A 25,290-nucleotide genomic window follows, 5' to 3' on the forward strand; every position below is an offset into this window, starting at 1 on the left:
GTATACATGCAATCTGTCTCTTTAGAAGGAATAAATTACCAAATTCAAGTGGATAAATTGAGGCAGAAAGTTGTTTATTTCATACAGTGTCTCAATTGCTCTTTTTTGTGTTTTTCTATTATGTTCTGTAAGCATATTGAATCAATATATGTTGCAAAATAGTCATTCATGATAAATCAGTAGACCACGCCCGAAAAACCAGATGAAAAAGTATGACACTTACTGTTGAGCTAATGAATCCAAAAACTTGATATTTTAATCTTTATGCTATACCAAGTACATCATAGAACAGCAAACCATTCATTTCATGCAAAGATCCATACTGCTTTCCTGATTAACACAGAGACTTTTGGTAAGAGGGTAAACCAAGGACCAAATTTACTTTTTAGTCTTTAATCCTATGATTCCCTTGTTATACTCTTCATTGCAGTAAGCAACAAGAGTTTATTTTTGTGCAAATAATAAAAACCATATACTAAGAATTACTATCAACTGTATTGTTGTTTTAAAATATCAAACATATATAAATGGTAAAAGACAAAATATTTTTGCATAGCATGGACATGCAAATTCTCCCAAACAGCAGTAAGTTTGGTAGTTTACAGAACATATTGCCAGTGGCACTGATAAAAAGAATGTTGTCACTCATTGTTCACTGTATTTTTTTTGACTCAGCAATTTCACCTGTAACATTGCCATTTTTACTCTATATGTCCCCTTCTCTTACTGCATTTTCCCAAATCTCGTGAAATGAAATTCTTTGGCTTTAGTGACAACTTTGTGAAACTTAAATTAAAAAAAAAAAAGATTTCCTTTTACTACGCTCCATAAAACCTAGAGTTATAATCTAGCAATAATAGGAACAAATAAGACAGATCAATAGCAGTAGCAGTTATAAAACAGATGAGCCATGCAAAGGTTTTGAAAAGGGCTGAATATTCTTCCCAAAAATATCACATAATCCCACACCTTATTATTACATAAATTTTTAACAGTTTCACAAGCAAAAGAGTTGAAGAGAAACATTAGATGTTCAGCTTGAGATTCAGACTTTTTCCATCTTTGTCAGGGCAGTTTATATATATATGAACATATATATATTCATTTGAAGACATATTTGTATACATACATCTGAAGACACTAAATCTGTGGTTCCGTTTATAGAATCGCTTCCTTCCACCCATCATTCTAGTTGTTTAATCAAAGTCATATCTCTGTTGCAAACAGGATCATTACTTTTCTGACTATCTCAGTCCTCCAACCTTCTCTCCTTTGGGATCCCATAGAGCTTCCTGAGAAAAGTGGTGTATTGCAGAAATATCTATCGTTGCCATAATTCACATTTCTTCTAATTTTTTTAATCACTTGCTGATCAGTTTTGTGCATGTATGTGTAAGGGAGAGAAGGTGAGATGATGCTCTTGGCTTCGATGGTTATAAAACACCATTTGACTATGTCAGCAAATTCTATTTGACTTTCTTGTTTCTATCAGGTCTTGGTGGAGCTGAAGGTGGAGGCTTTCGTATTGGAGGAGTGTGGCTTGTTCACAGTGCACAACACTATGTGTACTCTATAAAGGGGAGATTAAAACCTGAATTTTACCTTATCTTGTGTTCATAGAGGCTGACTAATTTTCCCAGTACAGATTATTACAGGTGTAGTCAAACCAGAATGTGCATTCATAATTCAATAAAACTTACTTCTGCTTGTTATGAAGTTTATGATTAAACTATCGGAGGTATCTTTTACTGAAGCAAAACAATTCATTATCTCATTTAAAAGTTTGTTTGCAGAACATTTTCATGTTTCCAGTTAGTTGGTCATGAAATGGTCTGAGTTTATGGACTGCGTATACTTTAATGTATAATTTCATATTAATGAAATAGGAATCACTATTTTCTCTGTGAATATTTTTTGAATTACAAAGACTTTTTATCAATGGGAAGAGTGATGTAAGTCATTTAAAATATTCATTCAATAATGTTAAAAATATTAATTTGAAAGGCTCTTTATCCTCAGAAAGATCAATGCCGTTAGATCATGTTTGATCGTTGATTCTAGATAGCTTTCTAAAGTTTTAAAAGGACATCCAGACACTTGAGAGCCAGAAGTAGAGGTAGCAGTAAATTAAAAGCAGTTGCACTAAGGACTACAGGAGATATTCTATTGGAGATGACCTTAGGTTGTCTGTTTGGAAGGATATAAATGTTTAATTAATTGACTGTGTCTACCTCAAGCCACTTACATTTTACAAAGTGGAAAAAAATCTTTATAATAACATCTCAACAGGAGAGCAGACCTTCAATTTACTAAGCTCCTTATGATTTCTGGATATCTTTTGCTAATATGTAACCTCAGTCTAGAAGGAAGCAAAAATACACTAGTAAGGTGAATGACACATGAATCCATGAAATTTAGGCAGGTTAAAAACAATGTGGTTAATAGCTTGATTTAATCATCCCGTATTATGTACCTATAGAAAAATGTCATATGAACAGATTTAACTATTATTTGTCCATTGAAATAGTATCTATTATTTTCTAAGTAATAGGTCTGAGGGGACCTGAACTGACTGTGCTTTTATCTAATATGTGCTTGCTGTTTCCAGAATTTCTGAAATTTCCATGGAAGTGGCTGAACCGGGACAAATCACAGCAGTGACTCCTCCAGCTCGACTGATAGAAAAATGTGATTGTCCTCCAGGCTACTCTGGCTTGTCCTGTGAGGTAAGCCAGCTCTTACTCACCTGCTTAACCCATCCCCACAAGGAGCCAAATGGAAGCATTCCCAACACTACCTTGGTCCAGTTGCTTTGACATTAATCCATATCCTTAGCCCCGTTGGATTTCATCTCACGCTCACACCTTTAGGAATGCACAGTATCAAGGAGATGATGCTGCTCTTTCTGGGCATCACAGATCCTCGCAGAACAGACATACTTGAACATCAGTAGAGTTTGGAAAACATGAGCAGTCAAGGAAATCATGTTTTCCAAGGTCCCATTTCTGATAACTGATCTATTTTCTTGGTGCCATTTCTGAACAGTTAAATAGTTAGAAGCATTTAAACTGCAGTGGTTATGAGATAGTACGATTATATTGAATTTTGAAAATGTTTTATTTAGAACAGAAAAAAATTAAAAAGAAACTTATGCAGTAAGGAGTAGACCTTTCCCATCAACACAAACTTCTCAGAAGGACATAAATTTATTCCAACAATGCTACTGTTATTCAGCCATTATTTTTTAAGAATTGCTTTTATTTTTAAAATATTTTGGGGGAAAGATTTGGAGTGCTTTCAAAACTTGCGAATTTCCAGATCTTCATCTTCAGGCAAGTAATTTAATTTCTACAAATACTAGCCATTAAAAGGAACAAGACAGGGCTGGGAAGGTGGCTCAGTGGTAGAGTGCTTGCCTTGTATGCCTGAGGCCCTGGGTTCGATTCCTCAGCACCACATAAGCAAAAACAAAAAGCCGGAAGTGGTGCTGTGGCTGGAGTGGTAGAGTGCTAGCCTTGAGCTGAAGAGCTGAGGGACAGCGCCCAGGCCCAGAGATCAGGCCCCACAACCGGACCCAAAAAAAAAAAAAAAAAGGAACAAGACATGTGGTATTCATAAACTTGCTTTGTTAAATTTCAACTACTTTGTACAAGTCCCTAAAGATAATAATAAGCAAAACAAGGAACAAGGTAACATCAGAAGGTAGAATGGATGACTAACTGCCCTGGGTCTGAAACTCAGTTTCACCATACACGAGAGATGAGACTTGCTTGGTACAGGTGTAAACTGTAGATAGTAAACACTCAAATCCCTAAGTAGCTGTTGCCATATTTGAACTGCTGCAACCTGGACTCTGACTCCTGATATAAGGGATTCTGGGACATGTTATATACTGAGACTCCCAGATTAGTTCTCATGAGATACAGTGGTTGATACCCATGGCAGATCAGTGACCCCTCTAGCCTAAGCATCTTACAGACTCAATGTCCTGTGACTTTGAGCACTCACCATGGTGCCTGGCAGATAGTTGATGTGAGTAGTCTGGTTAATATGATTACCAATTTTAACTTGCTACCTGTGCATGGATTAACTTATTTATAAATAAGATTATGCATTTTCTCTTATAAATAAACTTTGGGAGGTTTTTGTTAAGCTTGGGCCTGTAAGGTCAATAATGGCACTAGTTCAAACTCAGAGTACAACTTAAAAACATTGTACACAATGCTTCTGTCCTAAGAGGGGCAGGTAGCACAATAAAAAGAATGTGGCCTCAGTAAATTCTACCTAACTCCACTGCTCGGACAGAACCCTTGCTTTTACTTGTTGCTGAACCTCAGGTCTTTGACCTACAAACACATCATAGTGTTTAATTTGAGTGTAAACTTGAAGTGCATGAAGCTTGGTTACCATCACATGGATTTCTCAATGTTCAGCGGACAGTTTCAGAGGGTAATGCCAGTAACTTGTGAAGCACCCTTGAAAGGATTGTAAAGCATTTTTGTTAGTGTTCTGAGGTCAATGCTCATTTGAATATGTCCACTTTGATTTAATAAATTATTCACCTCATTATTAAATGCATTGGTATACATACCACTAATCTATCTCTGTGTGTATGCGTGTGTGTGGCTATCTGGCTGTCTGATTGTCTATCACCTTTCTGACATGTTATATACAACCCTTCCATATATGCATATTTACACAGATTGGAGATCAAACATGAGATGGTGAATATATGCAAATGCACTGTTTCCAGTAAGCGTGGAAAATGAAAAGCTACAGGACAGAGAGAATTTGAAATTTATCTAGTCAAGTCTACGGCCATACCACCCTGAATGCTCCTGATCTTGTCTGAAATTTATTTAGTCAAGAGATAAAGTTGCATTTATTCAAAGGAGACTGTGACTTTATGTTGGTCAGTGGTGTAGTCTTGGTCACTTCTCATGTTTGCTATAGTTTTGGTTATTATATAGGTATTCAGACTATACAATGACAGGCTGGCTTTTGAAGTTCTGAAATTCTCTGACTCTGCAATTTTATTTTCATGTAAAATACTCAGCTATGAGTCAAGGTGGACCTTTAGCTATGTAGAAAATTATTACAGCTCTGTTTTTTTTCTGAATTTACTTAAAATAATATTGTTCTCTTATCAACCAAAAATTTTGGTAGAGTGTAAAATAATTTTAATGCAATACATCTTCTACTGCAGATTTTAAATATTACAAATACTTTTCAAATAGTACACTCTAAATCATGCTTCTTCATTAATTTCAGTAATTTTCCATCACATAAGAATATAAATTAGCACAAATAATGCAAATGATAAATGATGGAAATTGAGAAAAATGAGTAATATGTACAAATATCCACATATATTTTGTGCCTTTGCCTAGTCCTGTGAATTTCAATTATGTTCTTATATACAGATAACAATTACAGGAATACTTAGCAGAGAAATTAAGGAGATAAAGGCTTATCTCTCATAATGAGGTACCTGATGTATTCCCCACTACCTGTTGCCTCTAAGCTGTTATACATTTTTTTTTTTGGGGGGGGGGTCAGTCATGGGGCTTAAACTCTGGATCTGGTCGCTATCCCTAAGCTCTTCAGCTCAAGGCGTGCTCTACCACTTGAGCCACAGTGCCACTTCCAGTTTTCTGGTGGTTTATTGAAGGTAAGAGTCCCAAGTACTTTCCTGCTGGGGCTGGCTTTGAACCGAAATTCTCAGATCTGAGCCTCCTGAGTAGCTTGGATTATAGGCGTGAGCTACAGGCACCCAGCTTGTTAAATATTTTATTTAAAATTCATCTTGATTCTAAAGTGTAATTACCCAGGCATAAAATCTAATCATCAAAGTGAAAGTTAAGGGCAGTTTTGAAATAAAACATCCTATATCAGTTACATATGTTTTGGGTCCTGAATATACAAAGCAATTTCTTTAGAATGTTTTGGATAAATCTATGATATTCTAGAGACATCTGCCTTCATAGTTATTCATTTTATGGGTTTTTCCCAAAATATAGTTCTGGAGAGAAAAAAAGAATTGATTGCCACTAATAATACTACCAACTAAAAAGATAATTAGCCTTTACCTGTGTCCTTTAATATTACTATACTGGAATTTTCTTCATTAAAAATGCTAGGTTCTCAAAATATTTAAATTATTGTGATTTATTATCTGAAGTAGAGACATCGTTACTTTTAGAAGTAAAAAAAAAACTGGACACAATTTCTGCAAGAGATTTGTTGTTCTCAGAGCCACTGAGTAGATAGTATATCATCTTTCCATCATCACCTTTGGTTTGAGCATTGCCTAAACTAACACAAACACTGTTTTTTGTCTGCAGATGCCCTTTGTATTTATAGAATAGAAAATAACAACTGCGGGGCTGGGAAGGTGGCTCAGTGGTAGAGTGCTTGTCTTGCATGCATGAGGCCCTGGGTTCAATTCCTCAGCACCACATAAGCAGAAAAGGCTGGATGTGGCGCTGTGGCTCAAGGGGTAGAGTGCTAGCCTTGACCTGAAGAGCTGAAGGACAGCACCCAGGCCCAGAGTTCAGGCACCACGACTGACAAAAAAAAAAGCCATTAAGCTTTCCAAATACAAATAAAAAGATAACAAACAATGTTCAAAAAAAAATAACAACTGCTATTTCTGTGCAACAATAAAATGGAAATCAAAAATGTGCCAATTATCTCTAGGTTATGCTTTAATAATTTCAAACAAATAACCCTACTTCCCATATTTAATGGAGCGCCTAACTCACAGTTGAACAGCTGGTATTTTGGTGGTCACCAGTCAGATTCTTAAATAGCAAACTAATTTTAAGTCCCCAATTTATCCATAGTATCAAGTATAAAATCTAAAACAAATTTCTCTTCTTACTTGTAGATTTAAGACTCTGTTTCCATGTGCAGTCATGTGGTCCATAAGGATGAAAACACATTTTGAGAGTTGTCACTGAACAATTTATCATGTGCAAACACAGATTATACATAGCAAGGCAGCTATGATACTACTAGGCACTATAATCTTATAAGACCACCCTTGTATAGGTCCTCTAGTGCTGACCAAAACTACCTTCATCATATGGCTATGCACACAAATATAAGAAATGTGCTATGAAGGGCTGGGAAGGTGGCTCAGTGGTAGAGCACTTGCCTTGCATGCATGAGGCCCTGGGTTCCATTCCTCAGCAAAAAAGAAAAAAGCCACAAGTGGTGCTATGGCTCAAGTGGTAGAGCACTAGCCTTTTGCTGAAGAGCTGAGGGACAGCGCCCAGGCCCAGAGTTCAGGCCCCATGACCAGACCCCACCCCCCAAAAAGAAGAAAAGAAATGTGCTATGATGAGGCATGTATTGTAATTTTCCCAATAGACTGGAACAACAATCACAATTGCTTTCATTTTTACTCTACCCCTCAGCAACTATACACAAACTTTATCTGGGAAGGAAGCAAATATATTGACCTATTTTATATCCAACATTAAGTATATCATTAAAGCATCACAATAATCCTATATCAAAACATAACTTGCTTATTGAGTGCTTACTGCTTCCTCTACAAGCTCACATTTTCTACTATCATCACTTATGATTTATGATCTTCAGTCTTTGAAGGCCAGATGGCTAAGGGATTTGCCATGATCACTAGGCAGCATTAAAACTGCAACTTAAATCCAAGTAAGTCTGTTTCCAAACTGTAGATAAGCTTACACTCACGCATTGTGGTATACAAAACCTTTCTGTTCCAGGTGAAGAAACTGAGGCAGTCTCCAAAACCTACACACATCATAAATAGTAAATTGAACAGGACTAAAGTCAACTTTGACTGATTGCAAAATCCAGACAAGGATACAAGACAGTGTTTTTACTGGCTCTTGCACAACGGGCTGTTTTTGTTGTTGACTCTGAGAGAAGAAAGGAATGTTGTGAAACTTTGGGACTTGCTGGATCTCTAACTCTTTTGTTTGATTCTCATCATGCTTCCACAATTTTGTACAAATTTGATTTCACTATTTTGAAGAGACATCATGCTGTGAAAGAAAAGATGGAAGTGGAACAGGAGAAAATTGAGTTATGCATAATTTAGGACATGGGATGAGAACTTTGGAAAAGTCTGAAATTGAAAACAAAGCAGTTAAAATGAACTGAAAAAATAAGTTCCTTTGTTTTTCTTTAATTTTCTTTGTGTTCCAAAACAAACTTTAGATGAGACTCTTTGAAGTAGCTCTTTATAACTCCAATTAAACATAATTATTTTGAATTTTGCACTGGTTCATAGAGAAAGGAAATATCTCCAGCTGAAAAATACCTGGACAAGAATAAAAGGCATAAATATAACCGTTATTGGGGCAGTAAATGATGAAAAGGAGTAAACATCCACCTGTATTTTAAAATATTTCGAAAGACTATTTCACAATACAGAAAAATCTAATTATTAGACATGTAATCCTTCAGAAAAAATATTAATCTAAAACATTAGAAACTTCAGAAAATATGTAAGCTAGTCTATCTGCCTATTAGGTTACAATGCCAGAGTCAGAATGCCTATTTATTTACTATTTTTTTCATAGTACTGAGATTTGAACTCACAGCCTCATGCCTGCTAAGTAGGCACTTTACTACTTGAGCCATGCCCCTATTCTTTGTTTGTTATTTTTCATATAAGGACACATTCTTTTGCTCAAGGATGGTCTATGACCATAATCTGACTACCTCTGCACCCTGTACATTAGACATTCACTATCATGCCTAGCTTGAACTTTGGCATAGGTTCTCTGTACCTTTTTGTTCTTGCTAACCTTCAAAGGAAATTCTCCTCTCTTCCAGCTCTGTGTAAGTCCTTTTAAAAAGCATGCATTCGTGGCAGATGAGCAATATTCTCGTGTGGCTTGGTCCTGACTGCTTTAGAGCCCTCTGGTAATCTTAAAACAAACCCTACACACACAGTCTCTACCAATTCAATTTGATTCTCTAGGGGTGGAGCCAATCATTGGTATGTTTAAGATCCAAAGATACAAAAGACCTATGAGATTCCATACAGAGCTCAGTACAGTAGAACTCATAGTCCAGGGAGTGGACATCAATACAAGTGACTATGTAGTGCTTTCAGGATGCCTATTCAGGAAAGAGGCACAGCAATAAGAAAAAGTTGTTCATGTCAGTGGGGATCATCTTGGTATTCCGCTGCACATTTCCATTGATGACATTTAACTGAATACAGTTTCTCAATGGAGAATATCTGTTCATGTTATTCTTCTAAAGCTTGGTTTAAACTTTCTATCAAAATTTGTTTAATGTTTACCAACCCCATCCTTTCCTCCCCTGACACAAGACACACACACAGAAAGAAACAATGTGGTAAAGGTGATAAAAGTGGTAAAAAGTGATTTTAAATAATATGAATATTTTAAAATATATGATTTATGTCCAGCATGAGACAAATGAGATGAAAAAGTATTATGAATATTATTCCATTTTTGCTTGAAGCTGGGACATTATTAAAGCTCATTAAAATTTCTTACAGGCTGATAAAAGCAGAGAGTCTTAATTAAGTGCTTAATTGAAGTACACATTAAACAAATCAAAGTAAGCAGGGGAGAATACTAGTATTGATGATTTCCTCTTTCCAGGGAACTTTTATAGATTCCAATCTGGATAACTTAGAGCAGAACCAAAGAATGTAGGGGCACAAGGAAGTTGCTATCACAAAGAGATTATCCCTACTAAGTGGTCATCATTTTTTCTTTCACCGATAGGATAAATATTTCTAAGTCAAAAAAATTCTACTTAGACAGATTGTGAAATAGTCTTTGAAAATCTTCAGTGGATATTCTGATTCTACCCCCTGATCAGAAACCAACCAAAGTCTGATAGATATGAAGGAATCAACATGAAACCCTAGACAGTCCTCTCCAGAGATGTGGCCTTCTTTCCAGAGAGCAGTAGAAAATTTAAAAAAAAAACTGAATAAAGATGAAAGTCTTGATTTCACATGTCAGCTTCACTAGCAATTTTCTGTGGGTTATCAGATTTTTATTGCAAAATTAAAAAAATAAGATATCAGGGAAATGTAAATTTTATTGTGGCCCAGTAAGTTCAAAGATACACTTTTGAATTTCTTCCATTTATAGTCATTAAATTGCATGGATATAAATAATGTATCCATGACATTTTTATTTACTTAATTTTGTCTTGCTGAATTTCATTGGACATTTGTTATTTCTCCATCAAATACAGTAGAAGCAGATTTTAGGCTGTCAAGCACATTGGAATTCAGACTTTGGTCCATATGACAATGTTAGTTAAAAATAAACCTTCCTCAATGGGGAAAAAAGTCTATATAAGGCTTTTTTTTTCAGGATAAAAGCTGTAGATGCAAATGAAAGCTTTGCTTTACTGAAATATGATTACACAGATGTTCTTTGCATGCATGACTAAGTTCCTGGCACACACACATACATGCATATATACATACATATACACATATACATGCATACAAACATCATACATTGTATCAGAACCTCAGTGTTACTGAAATAAGATCTACAGTTTGGCTGTTCTCATTGACTTCCTTTTTCTTCCAGACATGCCTGCCAGGATTCTATCGACTGCGTTCTGGACCAGGTGGCCGTACCCCTGGTCCAACTCTGGGTACCTGTGTTCCATGTCAGTGTCATGGGCACAGCAGCCTGTGTGACCCTGAAACATCCATCTGCCAGGTAGGCACCTGAGGCTTTCTTGGGCAAGGTCTATGCAGATAATGCAACTCTGTGTTTAATGTCAACCAGGCAAGGAAAGAAATGCCAGCGTCTTCACTTTGAAAGTAATGAGAAACTTGTAACTGGAAAAATCTATTGTTCATGTCAAGAAATGGAGATACAATAACATATTTCAATAGCATGGGATGATATAACTGTTTAAATATTACATAAGGTTTTCTTTCCTAACCATAAACAATATATAGCTCTTTATAAAAAGAAAGTAGAAGCTATTAAAAATTAAAATATACTGAGAGAGATGGGTGTATAACTCTGTGGCAGAGGGCCAGCCTATCTTGCATGAGGCCTTGGGTTTGATCTCTAGCACGAGAGGGGGAAGGAATTAAGTAAAAAAAAAATCACCCCAAATTCAAGCTAATATAAAACGTAATATTGTAGGTATTTTCTAATTTTATACATACATTTAAAAATAAGATATCTAATAGCCTGGCAGCAGTTATTTGTTCTGCCTTTTGTATTTCCTATCATGATCATACCTTATTGTTATTTTCAAAAATTTTCGATTGGGTGTCCTGTAATTTACCTGTTTCCCAAGGAATTAAGGTAGCCTTTAATTTTTAAAACATATTTCTGCTAACACCCAGAACTTCACCACCACGATATTGCTTGAGAACATTCAGGATTCTCTTTCGTTCTGCCTTTTGGAGTTAGTTACCATAAGAACAGGTTTCCTCCCTGTGTCCCCGGCACCTTCATTCCCACAGCTCTGGAAGTCTTTGCTAACTCCATCGCCTGCCTCTCATCATCTGATCCTTGTTCTTCACCTTTGTCCAGTAGAAACCTAGCTTTCCTTTTGCAGTCCCCTGTCCCTCAACAATGGAAACAATGTCCATCATTGTTCCCGCTCCTCAGTTATGGTGAGCCCATACCTCCCTGCCTGCCTCTGATCACACTTCTCCACCTATCTGCCCGTTCTACCTGCTTTCTCCCCTGCATTCATCATTATGTAGTTTACTCCTGGTTGAAGTTTACACTGGTTAAATCTCACTCTTCCATTTCCTTCCTACATGTTCCTTCTGAACCCCAATATAGTTATAGAAAAATAGATGAAGCCATCTATCCTCACCTTAAACACATGATCACTTCTTCAAGTGGACATTGTGTGGTGCTCTGCCATTCTGGCACTAGCCTCTGATCCATTCTTGGATGACCATTTCATACCTTCTCCTTCTGCAGGCCTAAACTCTCCTCCCACCTCTTCCCACCCTCACTCCCAGATGTTGATTCTTTCATAAGAAGCAACATGCCACACATGCCCTCTTTCTACATCTGTGCCCTATTTTTACTACATTTTTATCAAAGTTATTAAATCTACTTGAAAAGAGTTTTTATATATACATATATATACATACATATATATTATACCATACCATACAGTTATCTTCCCTCAGCTTGGTAATGTGATACCCTTCTCCATTTCGACATTTGGCAGCTTGCAGAAAAGATGGCTTAACATCAGCTCTATAGAAAATATATAGCATATATTAAAATTACATGTCATATTCTTATTTTAATAGTTAACATGTCTTTTTGTCCAAACACTGCAATTATTAACTGACCATCACTTAAGTCAGCTATTCTGAATGTGTGTTTGAAATGCAGCCAATTTTGTTTTTGTTCTATAAGTTTTTTATTGATTGTTTCAGTTCTTTTTTTATTTCTTATGGAATTTGAACTCAGGGCTGCTGCTTGATAGTGCCACGCCTCTAGTCCTGTTTTTATGGTACTGGTACTGGGTATGCACTCAGGGTCTGGGCACTGGCTTTTTTGCTCAACGCTAGCACTCTACCACTTGGAGTCACAGCACCATTTCTGACTTTTTGGTGCTTAATTGGCGATAAGACTCTCACAACTCATAGACTTTCCTGTCCAGGCTGGCTTTGAACTGCAATCCTAGGATCCCAGACTTCTGAAGAATTAGGATACAGGCATGAACCAATGACTCCTGGCTGTTTTTGTTTGTTTGTTTGTTTTGTCAGTCATAGAGCCTGAACTCTGGGCCTGGGCGCTGTCCCTCAGCTCTTCAGCTCAAGTTAGCGTTCTACCACTTGAGCCACAGTGCCACTTCTGACTTTTTCTGCTTATGTGGTGCTGAAGAATCAAGCCCAGGGCCTCATACATGCCAGGCAATCACTCTACCACTGAGCCACCTTCCTAGACCCTTATGGCTATGCTTTGTTTGTTATTTTGAAGATGGAGTTTAGCAAATCTTTTTACCAAGACTGATCTCAAATTGTAATCCTCCAACTCTCAGCATCCTGAACAGCTAGGAGCCACTATTATTTTGATAGTTACAGTAGTAATGCTTTCAAAAATCACAATTGTGTTGCTTCTTGGCAGTTGTAATAACTTCATATTTTTCATTGATTCAGTCTTTTAGGAACTGTTAAATAAAAGCATAATCAGTTCTGATTTAATTTCTGATTTAAATATTAATGTCTCAAGTTTTCTACCATAAAAGTATAATTGGAGGTGTTTTAAGAAAAATATTTCTTGTTATATGAAGGAAGCATCTTTCTATTTCTGGCTTCTTAGACATATATGCAGTTGGGATAAGGTCTTGAAATATATCATATTCTCACCTGTACAGGAGGCATGGGATAGAAGGTACAATTAGTCAATAATCATCTATAGTTTTTAACTATCCTTGAATTCCTGAAGTAATTAATCTTTAGTTTTAGCATCATATTCTTTTACTATATGTTGTCTATAAGACTAGATAATTTGGGGAAGGGTAAACTTATACATTCTTAAGTTATAATTAATATATTATGGAGTTTCACTGGCATGATGCTTGCTTTATGCACTTAATTTAGATGAATTCAGTAAAAGATGCAGTTTAATTGCATTATTAGGATAAATGTCATTGCCTTCTATCCTGGCTAGTAAGGTTATTTTTGTTCTGTAGGAATCTTCAATTTAGGTCTATTTTTTGAAGAATCCCTGGATGAATTAAAAAATACATAAATGCTTCCATCAAACATACACAGCTAGTCTAAATTGTTATGCTCTGAATTTTTATATTTTCCTTCAGGGAACATACAACTTTTGAATTTAGACAACTTTATTTATCTTTGAAACAGACTCATGAGGCAAATAGAAAATAGCTATTTTAACTCCCAATACTGTATGCAAGAAGACAGAAGCATACTTATTCCTCTTTTATGTGGAATCTGGACTCCAAGTAAATGTCATACCCATTAAATACTTTGATGTCCTCTATCATGGTACATTGGAAAGCAGGGACTCTCCATTCAAGTTGCCTTGACTCAAATCCTGGCTTTATTTTCAATGGCATCCGAGGTTCCTTATTATCAAATCATAAAAATATTAGTATTTATTTATAGAGTGAATAGGCTTAATATAAAAAGCAAGGTGACTGGCACTGGTGTCTCATACCTATGATCCTAGCTACTCAGAAGGCTGAGATCTAAGGACCATGGTTCAAAGCCAGCCCAGGAACGAAAGTCCATGAGTCTCTTACCACCAATTAACTACCAAAAATCCAGATACTATTGCCCCTTGAAAACTTTTAATCAAAAGTGGAAGATTAAACCTATGGCTCAACAAAGAGATTAGGGAAAGATAACTGGATCAACACTGGTTAGTACAAATATGTACATAAGGAATGACACAACTTGAGCTGGATTAATAGTTGGATGGGTAGAAGGATGGAGAGATGGATCATTTAATGATCATTAAATCCTTGGTTTGATATTATTTCCTCTATTTTTCATTGATATTGAACCATCAGCTGGCTCAAATAACTTTTAAAAATCATATTATAAGGAGAGGTTCCAGTGGCTTACGTCTCTAGTCCTAGCTTCTCAAGAGGCTAAGACCTAAAGATTACAGTTAAAGCCAGCAGGGACAAAAAAAAAGTCCATGAGACTCTTATCTTCAATTAACTACCAAAAAGCTGGAAATAGAGCTGTGGCGCAAAGTGTTACAGTGCTAGCCTTAAGGAAAACAGCTCAAGGACACTACCTACACCCTCAGTTCAAACCCCTGCACTGGCTGGCATAGAGAAAAAATTCATATCAAAAGTATTATTTCAATTAGCTGGGTTGTGGTGGCTCATGCCTGTAATCATAGATATTCTGAAGGCTCAAGGATCTCACTTCATAGCCATCTGGAACACAAAAGTCATCAAGACTTGATCTTCAATTAATCAGAAAAAAAAAAAAACTGGGCCAAGGTATGGCTCAAGTGTTAAAATGCCAGTTTGGCTGAGTAAGTATGAGGCCCCAGGTTAAAGCCCTGGTGCTATGCACACCACCCCAAAAGTGTTATTTCACTCTGTCAGAATTCTTAAAGAAAAAGATCCCGCCATAGCTCACTTATTCCATTGTTTAAACATTATTATAACATCAGTATTAAACTATTAGCTTTCTCTTCAGTACATATATTTTTACCTGGAATCTAATGTGTTTAAAGTACATTATAAACCTTCTTTAATGTGTTTTAACACTTGGCCTAAATAGGAGCTATTTAATCTTCATTGCAATTTTACATGTTGTAACATCCTTGAAAATTTAACACTGAGAAAATTTAAGTCACCAAGATCCTTGACCAGAATGTATTAGATCTTACATCTACTACAGAACACCCCCACCATAGTGACAAGAAGAAGCCAGTGCTCACTTAGTTGATTAAATGTGTTCGATTTTGAAGGCCCAGGTATCCTAGAGTGTGAATAGAATCTGCAAAGCAAATCAAGGGCCACATATGAAAAACATTTGCAAAGTCTTGAAAATATGAAATTTATTGTAGGATAAACAACCAAAATGTCTTTCCAGATTTTTTAAAAGTAAAAATCAATGTGGGAAATGGATTGATTTTGATCGCCAATGAATCTTAAGGTGGTTTATTGATATGATGTCTATCAATTGCAGAAAAAGAAAAATGTGCTATTAGGAATAAGACTAGATTCTTTCAAAATACCTATCAAAACAATTGCCAGGTTTACTACACACACACACACACACACACACACACACACACACACACACACACATATACACACACACACACATCTGAGATCTGTTTTCTGACTTTCAATAAGTATCAAGTTCCTCATAGAATATAATATATCTCAAATTCACCCAGAATAAAAACATCTACATGTATTGAACCCTATGTATATACAATAACCAGGGAAGGTTGTTACATATAGATTTTCTCATCAATTTTATAATGCATTTAAGATGTAGATAAAATTAAATTATTTAAGATGTAGATAAAATTAAATTATTTTCTTAAGAACAATAAGATCATATTCATAATTCAAACTATGATCTGTTTAGACAGGCAGGTGATTAAATGTTTAATGTTTTCCTAAGAAGGCTGAAAAGATAGGCCAGATATTAACCAACTGATAGATTAAGGGGCATAAAAAATTGCTTTAAAAAGTGGCCTGAAAAAGAGCACAATAGATAGCACTAATCTTGCTAAATTATAATATATATTCATGAATTACTATGGTGAAACCACTTTTTTGTTACAAACTTGAAAAAATGAATCATAGGAAAGTAAAGCCTTGAATCCAGGGACAGTCACAGGGGGAGTGGGAAGGCCACTGGAGAGGATCAGTGAGGATGATTACAAGATGTTATATGCTTATATGAAAATAGAACAATGCAACCTGTTGGAAATTGTTTTAAGAAAGGTCCAGAGGGGATGGGAAAGACATGGAAGGGTAAGTTTGATTATGTTACATTAGGTGTATGTAAGGTCAAAATGAACTTCCCCCTGTACAACTAAATATATTCTAATAACAAATCTTTAAAATGTGGCCCAGAAAAAGCCCTACAGATGTCTCGAACAATTAGAGACAACTGATTGTTTGATAATGTTGTAAAGATTCAAAGTATTTATCAGTGATTTGGATAAGATCTATCAAATGTTCAAATTATGTAAAGCAGGAAATGTAACCTAATGCATTGGATAGTGCAAAAAGATCCTGACAAGAAGAAATATGGCCCATAGTTAATGCTATGAAATTAATAGAAAATGTTTGAAATTAGCCTATTTGTCCATTTATTCTTAAGGCTTTGTTAATAAGTATTTCCAATATTCCAGTTTTGTTACAGATGCTGAGATATTAAGGTGTGGTCTTCCTGGGCCTTGCTCTCTAGCAGCTCATTCTCTAGAGGTTAAAGCAAAGAGCGAAGGAAGTGGCACGCAATAATTCATGTGGTATTTAAGTGTTCTTCCTGGATTGTAGATTCACAAGGCATAAGAATCTGTACAAGCTCCAAATAGAGGGAGGATATATGTTCAATATGTTTGCATCATCTTCTATATTTTAAAGGAAGTTGTAAGTCACTTGGATTGTTAGACTTTTAGCTCGAAAAGAGAGATTTAAGAAATAATACTATTCTAAGCTATTTGAGAATTTTCCAGGGAAATTGGAATTAGTCTTAATCTGTGTAGCTTCAGAAAGCAGAGCTTGGATCACTAACTTCAAATTAGCCTGAAACAAAAATTTTCTGATGGTGTAAGGAAAAGTTTTATAATTTACAGTAATGGAAGGTCTGCCTCATAAAAATTCATGCATTTAATAATATCTGTGAGAAAATGTAGAAGAAATCCCTATAAAGTAAGACTAGGCTAAGTGACTTCTCACCTTAGGTGTAAGATAGCATAATATTAGATCCTTAGATGTCTCAAATGTTCTATATTGAAAAGATACTAATACATATCACTTGGGATAATAAACTTCTTATTAGGCATCCACGATAGAAAAAATTGTTCTAAAGGCTAATTTCTATACAACTGAAAATATCATGAATATAATCCTTTAATAGAGCTATGTAAAAAGTTTCCATAGTGGCTGGCTTGTGGCTCATACTTGTAATCCTAGATATTCAGAAGATTGATGTGTCAAGATTGTGGTTCAAATCTAGCCTAAGCAGGAACGTCCATGAGACTCTTATTTCCATTTGACCACCAAAAAGTCAGAAGTGGAACTGTGACACAAGTGGTAGAGCATTAGCCCTCAGGACAAAAGTTTAAGGATATCATTCAAGCTCTGAGTTCAAGCCCCAGTACAGACACCAAAAGAACAAAACACAGTTTTCAAAGTATATTCATGATTTACATTTTGTATCAGGTCCTTACCCAGGATTCATTTAACCCATTATAGTATTTCAGCAATAACCTGCGAAAGAATAGCTGTACAGAGAAGGTAAGAATATTTGCTTCTTCTATGAAGAAATAACATAAAGTTACAAGTATAAGAAAATTGAGAGCGTGGCACCGGTGGCTTACTCCTGTAATCGCAGCTACTCAGGAGGCTGAGATCTGAGGATCACCGTTGAAAGCCAGCCCAGGCAGGAAAGTCCATGAAACTCTTATCTCCAGTTAACTACCAGAAAACCAAATGTGGCACTGTGGCTCAAGTAGTAGAGTGCTAGCCTTGAGCTGAAGAGCTCAGGGACAATGCCCAGGCCCAGAGTTCAGGCCCCGCAACTGACACATGCAAAAAATAAAAAAATTGAAACTATACCTTTGAATCTCTACATTTTTAGTAATTATCATTATATTGTAGTATTTTAGTTATTAATGTTTCATTATGTATCGAAAATAATTTATTAAATATAGAAAATAATTTATTATATAATAATTTTTATTACAAAAGCAGATTTCTGACAGTTGTTATTGAAGTTCTTGTCTTGTTCTTTTTTCCATTTTGTTTTGTTTTGTTTATGGCACTTGCTAATCCCTATACCTATAAATCTGTTGTTTAAACAGTCCCTAGTTAACACTTATTGTTTAACTGCTTGCTGAATGATTTGAGACTGAATTCATAGATAATTATTTTATCTTAGAGCCATTTTCTCTCACAATGTTACTGATAAATACAAATGGGCTATTTTATTCCCTAAGTGTCTATTTTATTTAGTTAGCTGAACAAGAGAGGATTATAAGTTTTTAATCAGTATGAAAATGTAACAAATCACAGTGGTCTTGGAATATGTAAAGTGATTCTGATGTCTGCTTTTCTGTAGTTCCCAGACTTGAAACTTGGCCTTTGTTTTTGGTTTTAAAAAAAAACCCTGCACAGTATTATCTTTATTGCCCAGAACATGGGCTAGTTCATTCATTCAAAATAGTCATTGGATGACGATCCTGTTTCATTCACCATGATGCTAGATGGAGCAGTTAAACTAGACTTTAGAACAGAGGGAATATTTGTGTCAAGGGAAAAATGACATTTAAAACAAAATCTGAAATGAACCAGCCAGGGAAGAATAGGAGAAAAAGCATTATAGAATATGAGATTTTATAAAGTGTGCAAGGGCTAGAAAAGTTAAGGAAGGAGGAGAAGTAGGAGCCAGATGTTAAGGAGTTCTTGCCATGCTAAAAAGTTTTTAAATCATTCTAAGGACAATAGGAACCCAGAGTAGGCTTTCAACAAGAGAAGAGAGTAGTTTGGTGTATTCTACATATGATCACTCTGGCACTACAGTGGAGAAATCGCTGGATAGGAACACTTGGGGAAAGGATCTTTGGCAAAAAGAAAAAGAAAACATGCAACAAAAAAGATATCAAGAAACAAGCAGCAATATAATTGTAGGAGAGTAGAATAGATATATGAAGTAAAAACCTCTAAGTTGCAAACCTGGGAAACTGAGTACATGACATTGACTCCCAGATTAAGAGACAAGCTTAATGGATGTTTGTATTGCACAATGAAAACTATCTCGGAAGGAGTTGCAGAGAAAGTCTGGAGAACTGGGGTATAAATAGCTTGGTGCTAGAACTTGGTAATGAATAGATTTAGCCAGTTGGATATATATGGAGGGAAAAAGAAAGGCAAGAGATAAGTTAGAATCTAGGAAACTAATCTTCCTAAAGAGAAAGTGGAAAATAAGGATGAGTAGTCATAGAAGAAATATTGACAACCTAGGCTATTAAGGAAACCATATCGCAGGAGAAGATTTCAAAGAAAGCATAGAAATATCAGCCATTGTAGATTCTCATAGGATCTTCATAGGATAGGATCTCTTATGGACAGTGAAGTTCAGTTTGGCAAGAAAAGCATTAGAATGAACCTGGGATTATGTTTTTATGGTGAGATCACCAGCCTATTTAAGGAGTTCAGAGGGGAGATGGTATGGTGTAAACAGCGCTATATATGTAAACAGTGCTTATACTAAGGCATATCAAAGTTAGTAAGGAAGTTAAGGAAACTCTTGGGAGCCCATAGATTTTTTTAAGGTAAGAAAGGACTGACCAAATGCAAATACAGGTAGGAATATGCTAGCAAATGGAAAAAACAAAGATGCTGGAAGAAAATGGAGAGTCATAGGAAGGGAACCAGTTTAGCCAGAGGAGAATAACGCTAGAGTAAGGACAAAACACAACTTCCACATACAGAAATCACGTCAAAGGGTGAAAGGTTGCAGATAAAATAGTGAATTGTTTGGAAAGAAACTGAGCTCAGGAGAAAATGTGGGTTTTCTTTTCTCTGAAAATAGAAGGCTATCATCTGCTGAGGGCAAAATAGTCATTTAGAAGAATCAAGATTCATATTTGTCACATTGGAAAAATCGATCCATTTTTACATTACGTTGTAATATATGTCTACAAGTAAACAATACATCTTCAAACCCAGCACCAGAAACATAAAAGTCTACTGGTCTAAAATTGATAGAGATAATGTCAAGATTACACTGCAGGATTGACCCTCAAAATAATGACTAAACAGACTAAAGAAAAATAAAATTCCAAGGCAGTATCTATGGTGGAACTGACATCAGTTACTGTTCGTTGTAAGAAACTACACCTCCCATACAAAACATATTTTACCATTAGGAGACAGATCAAAATGAAATACTTTCTTCATCATAGATTGACTGGGTCAAAGGGCCCAGCAATGGGATTTTATCGAAATTTAACACAAAACCAGCAGTCAGCTCTGTTGCTCCAGACAAGTTAGTCAGATCTCCCCATATTCATGTATTTGGTTGCTGACATTTTTGCTTCTCAGCTTTTTTTTTTTTTAGTTGTGTGGCTTGAACTCAGGGCCTGGGTGCTGTCCCTCAGCTCTTTAGCTCAAGGCTAGCACTCTACCACTTAAGCCACAGCGCCACTTCCAGGTTTCTGGTGGTTTATTGGAGATAAGAGACTCACAGCCTTACCTGCCTGGGCTGGCTTTGAACTGTGATCCTCTGATCTCAGCCTCCTGAGTAGATAGGATTACAGGCATGAGCCACCAACACCTGGCTTATTTTTAAATTGTGCTTATGTATAGTTAGTCACTGTCAGGTTAAATCTTGTCATATAAAAATTAAGCTGGGATGCCGTGCAGAATTCTATTCCTTTATTTCTCAACCTTCCAAATCAGCACAGCACCTCCCCTTAACCCAGGATTTTGCACATGCCAGGCAAGCACTCTATCCCAAGCCCTTTTGTTTACTTGGTTTTGCTGCAATGTCTCTCCAGCTGCTTCCATGGCTGACCTCAAACTCTTGATCCCCCATTAAATCCTTTGGAGTAGGTAAGGTTATAGACATATACTGGTTCTTGACATATACCACCACAGAGTATCTGTTCACATTTTCACTAAACACCGCTCAATATTGAAGTTTCATTGCAGTTTTTATTCGTTTTCAGGGTTTTTTTTTTAAGTGGAAGCATATTCCTACAGGGCAAGATATCATTTTGCCTTTATTCCCCTGACTTGTTTCAATACCTTATAGGTTGCTCTTTCTAAGACCTAAAGGATTACTTAAATGATTGGTCTATATTAAATATAATTCTATCATAAAAGAATCTTAATTGCAAACAATTTATACATTCCTCTAAGAATTTTTGCTTTCCTTAGGAAAATGTCTTAACGCCTATCATCTCTAATATCTTTTATTATATACACATGAAAAATATATTCAACTGATATAACTAATTTTAGATTAGACCTTCAGTAGAAACCACTAATTTTGGGCAAGAAATATATAAATGATATTCTTTTTTGTTTTCATTTTGTTGTGGAGCTTGACCTCAGAGCCTACTTACTATTTCTGAGCTTTTTTGCTCAAGGTTAGCAGTCAGTTGAGTCATAGCACCAATTCTGGTTTTCTGGTGGTTAATTGAAGATACGAGTCTCAAGGCCTTTCCTGCTTCACTGTCATAGAACTGCAGCCCTCAGATCTCAGCCTCCGGAGCAGCTAGGATTACAGGCACAAGCCACCAGTGACCACCTAGATAAATAATATTCTTGATGCTCTTGTTGTTTCTTAAAATATTTGTATTGTGCAGATTGATTTGGGTTAGAATCCCATTGATGGTCATGGACCAAGGTCCTAGTATTTCTGCAGGTTTTGGTAACAGATAGCACAGTTAAACTTTTGGGAGAAAAGAAACATAAATAGCCAGATAACAGACTACGTTTTAGAGAAGTCTTCAAATTCGATGCCCAATTTAGAGTAAAAGATATATGTACATTGGAATTGATAAAAGGAAAAGAACACAGACCCTCTAGTGGTCACTAGAGGAACACCAACACAGTATTTGTTTTTTTGTTTTGTTTTGTTTGTTTTATTTTGTTTTTTTTTTTTTTAATGAAAAGCTTCTTTGGAAACTTTTAGGGAAATGAACCCTAAGATATGTATTCAAATATTTTTTTTTCTTTCATGCGATTGTTTCTAACACATTTATAAGATTATTTCTTTGTTGCTTTGAATGACTCTCACCCACAGTTTAACCCCTGCTTTCACTGTATTTCATGTCGGTATAATTTGTGGAGGGGAAGGTGAAAAACAAATCATTTAAATAGGGATACAGGTGGATCCGTTGCAACAATGAGATGTACAAGTCGTTATGTCAAAAACGAAACTTTACAACTTTGGTGGGGGAGGGGGAGGAGAATGGGATGGGAAGGGGAAACAAAGGATGAGGCTACAATGCTTGATAAGAAATGTACTCATTATCTTGCCCATGTAATTGTAACCCATCTGTACAGTATTTTCACAATTTAAAAAAAAAAAAAAAGAAGAAAAAAAGCTGACAAAGTGCATGTGCATGTTGGTAGACACACTCACAGATAAGAAGCCTCCTGATTCATTGCATGCTGACTCTGACGAACTTAAAAGAATCTTTGTCTCCCTTCTCCTTTGCAGAATTGTCAACATCACACGACTGGAGATTTCTGTGAGCAATGTGCTCTTGGCTACTATGGGATTGTCAAGGGATTGCCAAGCGACTGTCAGCAATGTGCCTGCCCTCTGATTTCTTCCAGCAACAAGTAAGATTGAGAAGTGTAACCATATTTCCCTATCAGTAATGCCATCTGTCTAGCACATGGCCTATCTGCAATCTATTTCTTTGTCAATGCAAGCAAAAATATTCTCAACTTAAGACAGAATTTTTAACAATATATGAACATGACAAAAGTCAAAATATATACTCTGTTGTGTTTTTAAATCACTGTCCAAATATATAATACTTATTAATTAAAATGTATCAATATTAAGGTAGGAGATCTATTTATAAAACAAATTATATGACAAGTACGCATGGTTTTATAAATGTACAGGTCTAGTGTTTGTATATAGTTCTGCCATAGATTCAACTATGAAGGATTGTTTGCATTCATACTATATCATTTTGTGGCTGTGTCATTTTCTATGTTAAATGTAAGATTGGGAAACAATTAACAAGGAAACAATTAAACAAATAGCACAACGAAAGCAGAGTGACTCATTGTGAGGCTCCAAATTAAAAAAGAAAAAGTATCTGCCAGAATTACAACCACTTGCTATTAAGATGGTCTGAGCTTGGTACCATGGAAACACAGCCAGAAGGGAAAGTGAATGCTCGAATATCTTATTTCCATGCTGCTGTCTGCATTGGTTTATATATTGATGAAAACCCTAGGTGTATTCATTTACCTTTTTGCAAAGAAGTCTATACTTTCTGTGAAGTGATTTATAGACTTCAATCTCTACATGGTAAAGTCATTTTTCCCTCTAAGAATTTGCTTATAAAATGAAGGTATGACAGTTAGTATAGAATCAGAATTCTAGACACCTTATCTGAAATAATAAAAAAATCCACAAAGCATTTCCGAGGCAGTGATCTCCTCCTCTGTGCCTATTCTCTTTGTGTCTTCAGCTTCAGCTTTGTAAACATTCTGAAAACATTTGTGTATAAATTGTCTCCTCTGAAAAATCCTTTTTCCATTGAGCAGAATCACAAATCTCTTGTGGGGGAGTCAGAATATCAGTGAGGATATTTTACATGATGTTTTTGGTTACCCAAGTACCAAATTGTAGACATGGAAAATGTAATAATATTTTTATATTCCTTCCACTAATCTCTCTGTTGCCCATATTTAAACAGGAGAACTGTGTGCTTCATTGCTTATTAAAATGTAAAGCAACTTAGTGAAAAAAACTCCATAGCTAATTAATAATTCACTGTTGGGTAGAGTATAACAAAATTTACAGGGATACAAGAGAAAATTTTGCCATTTGTCAGAGAAACACCCAAGGAAATGTTAAGACAGTTGAAAGGCAAACTTTAAATTTTGCAAATTTCAAGCACATTTTAAAAGCAATAGTAGCATATATATTAGATCATCAATAATGGGTTAAGGATTTTTAAAATGAAGACAGTAAGAAATTATATGACTAAAAGTTTAGAAGTTCAGAGATGTTTAAGAGCTAGTAAGTAATAGAGTTTGGAGAATGGAATTTAGATAGAATTTCATAATTACTGATGAAAATGAATGGAAGAATGAAGGCCATATTGCTAAAAATCCTTGAGTACCAGTCTAAGAAATTGCTATTTAATTTTCCATATAATAAGAAGCTTCAAGTTTTTAACTGTTTGAAAAAGAGGTTAATATGGTCAGAGCCACATTTTGGGAAGACTATTATGATAGAATTGGGTGTGATGAATTGAACCAGACAAAGACGAAATGCAATGAGACCAATTTAAAAAACTATTGAACTATACAAGGAAAGAGATAATTAGAACCTAAAGACAGGTAATAGTAACACAAGTGGAGCAAGGGGCTGAATGTTGTTAAATACAACTCTACACAAATGATCACTAATTAGATGAGAGAGGTGAAAGCAAAGGCAGCAGTTGAAAGCTGAGGTTTGTAGCCAGGTTGCTTCTCTAAATGATGGAGCAATGATCCGAACTAGGGAAATCAGGAGGGAACTGCTGCAAAAGAAAAGTCATTTATGGTTTAAATAGCTTCAAATTGATATGAGGGGTATATCTGGATGGAAATATGCAAATGGTCATAGGAAATGGAAATCTCAAAATTGAAGAAGCAGATGAAGGAAAAATATATGTTAACAAATGAATTAAAGTCAGGTGAGATTTCCCAGGCTAGAGTTACTCAAAGGGAGCACATGGAAAGAAGGCAAATCAGCACCTCCTCTGTTGGATCACCAGACTAAAATGAAGAGCTAAGACAGAGAGCAAACAAGAGACCAAAACCCCGCAGTACTGTCAGTGACACCCAGGCAAAGTAGAACAAGAGTCAACA

At 35.8% G+C, this 25,290-nt stretch overlaps 1 protein-coding gene across 1 annotated transcript in view; it reads left to right on the top strand.

Moving 5' to 3' along the window:
- Lama2 (laminin subunit alpha 2) overlaps nt 1–25,290 on the top strand; it is a 556,565-nt gene that overhangs the window by 379,225 nt on the left and 152,050 nt on the right. Inside the window, exons 29-31 of the mRNA XM_042696100.1 lie at nt 2,609–2,726; nt 10,587–10,721; nt 22,907–23,031. Coding sequence (XP_042552034.1) covers nt 2,609–2,726; nt 10,587–10,721; nt 22,907–23,031 — 378 coding nt within the window. The remainder of the gene's footprint in view (nt 1–2,608; nt 2,727–10,586; nt 10,722–22,906; nt 23,032–25,290) is intronic.

This window comes from Dipodomys spectabilis, unplaced genomic scaffold, assembly GCF_019054845.1.
Source record: "Dipodomys spectabilis isolate Male_0828 unplaced genomic scaffold, ASM1905484v1 ptg000001l, whole genome shotgun sequence".
NCBI lineage: Eukaryota > Metazoa > Chordata > Mammalia > Rodentia > Heteromyidae > Dipodomys > Dipodomys spectabilis.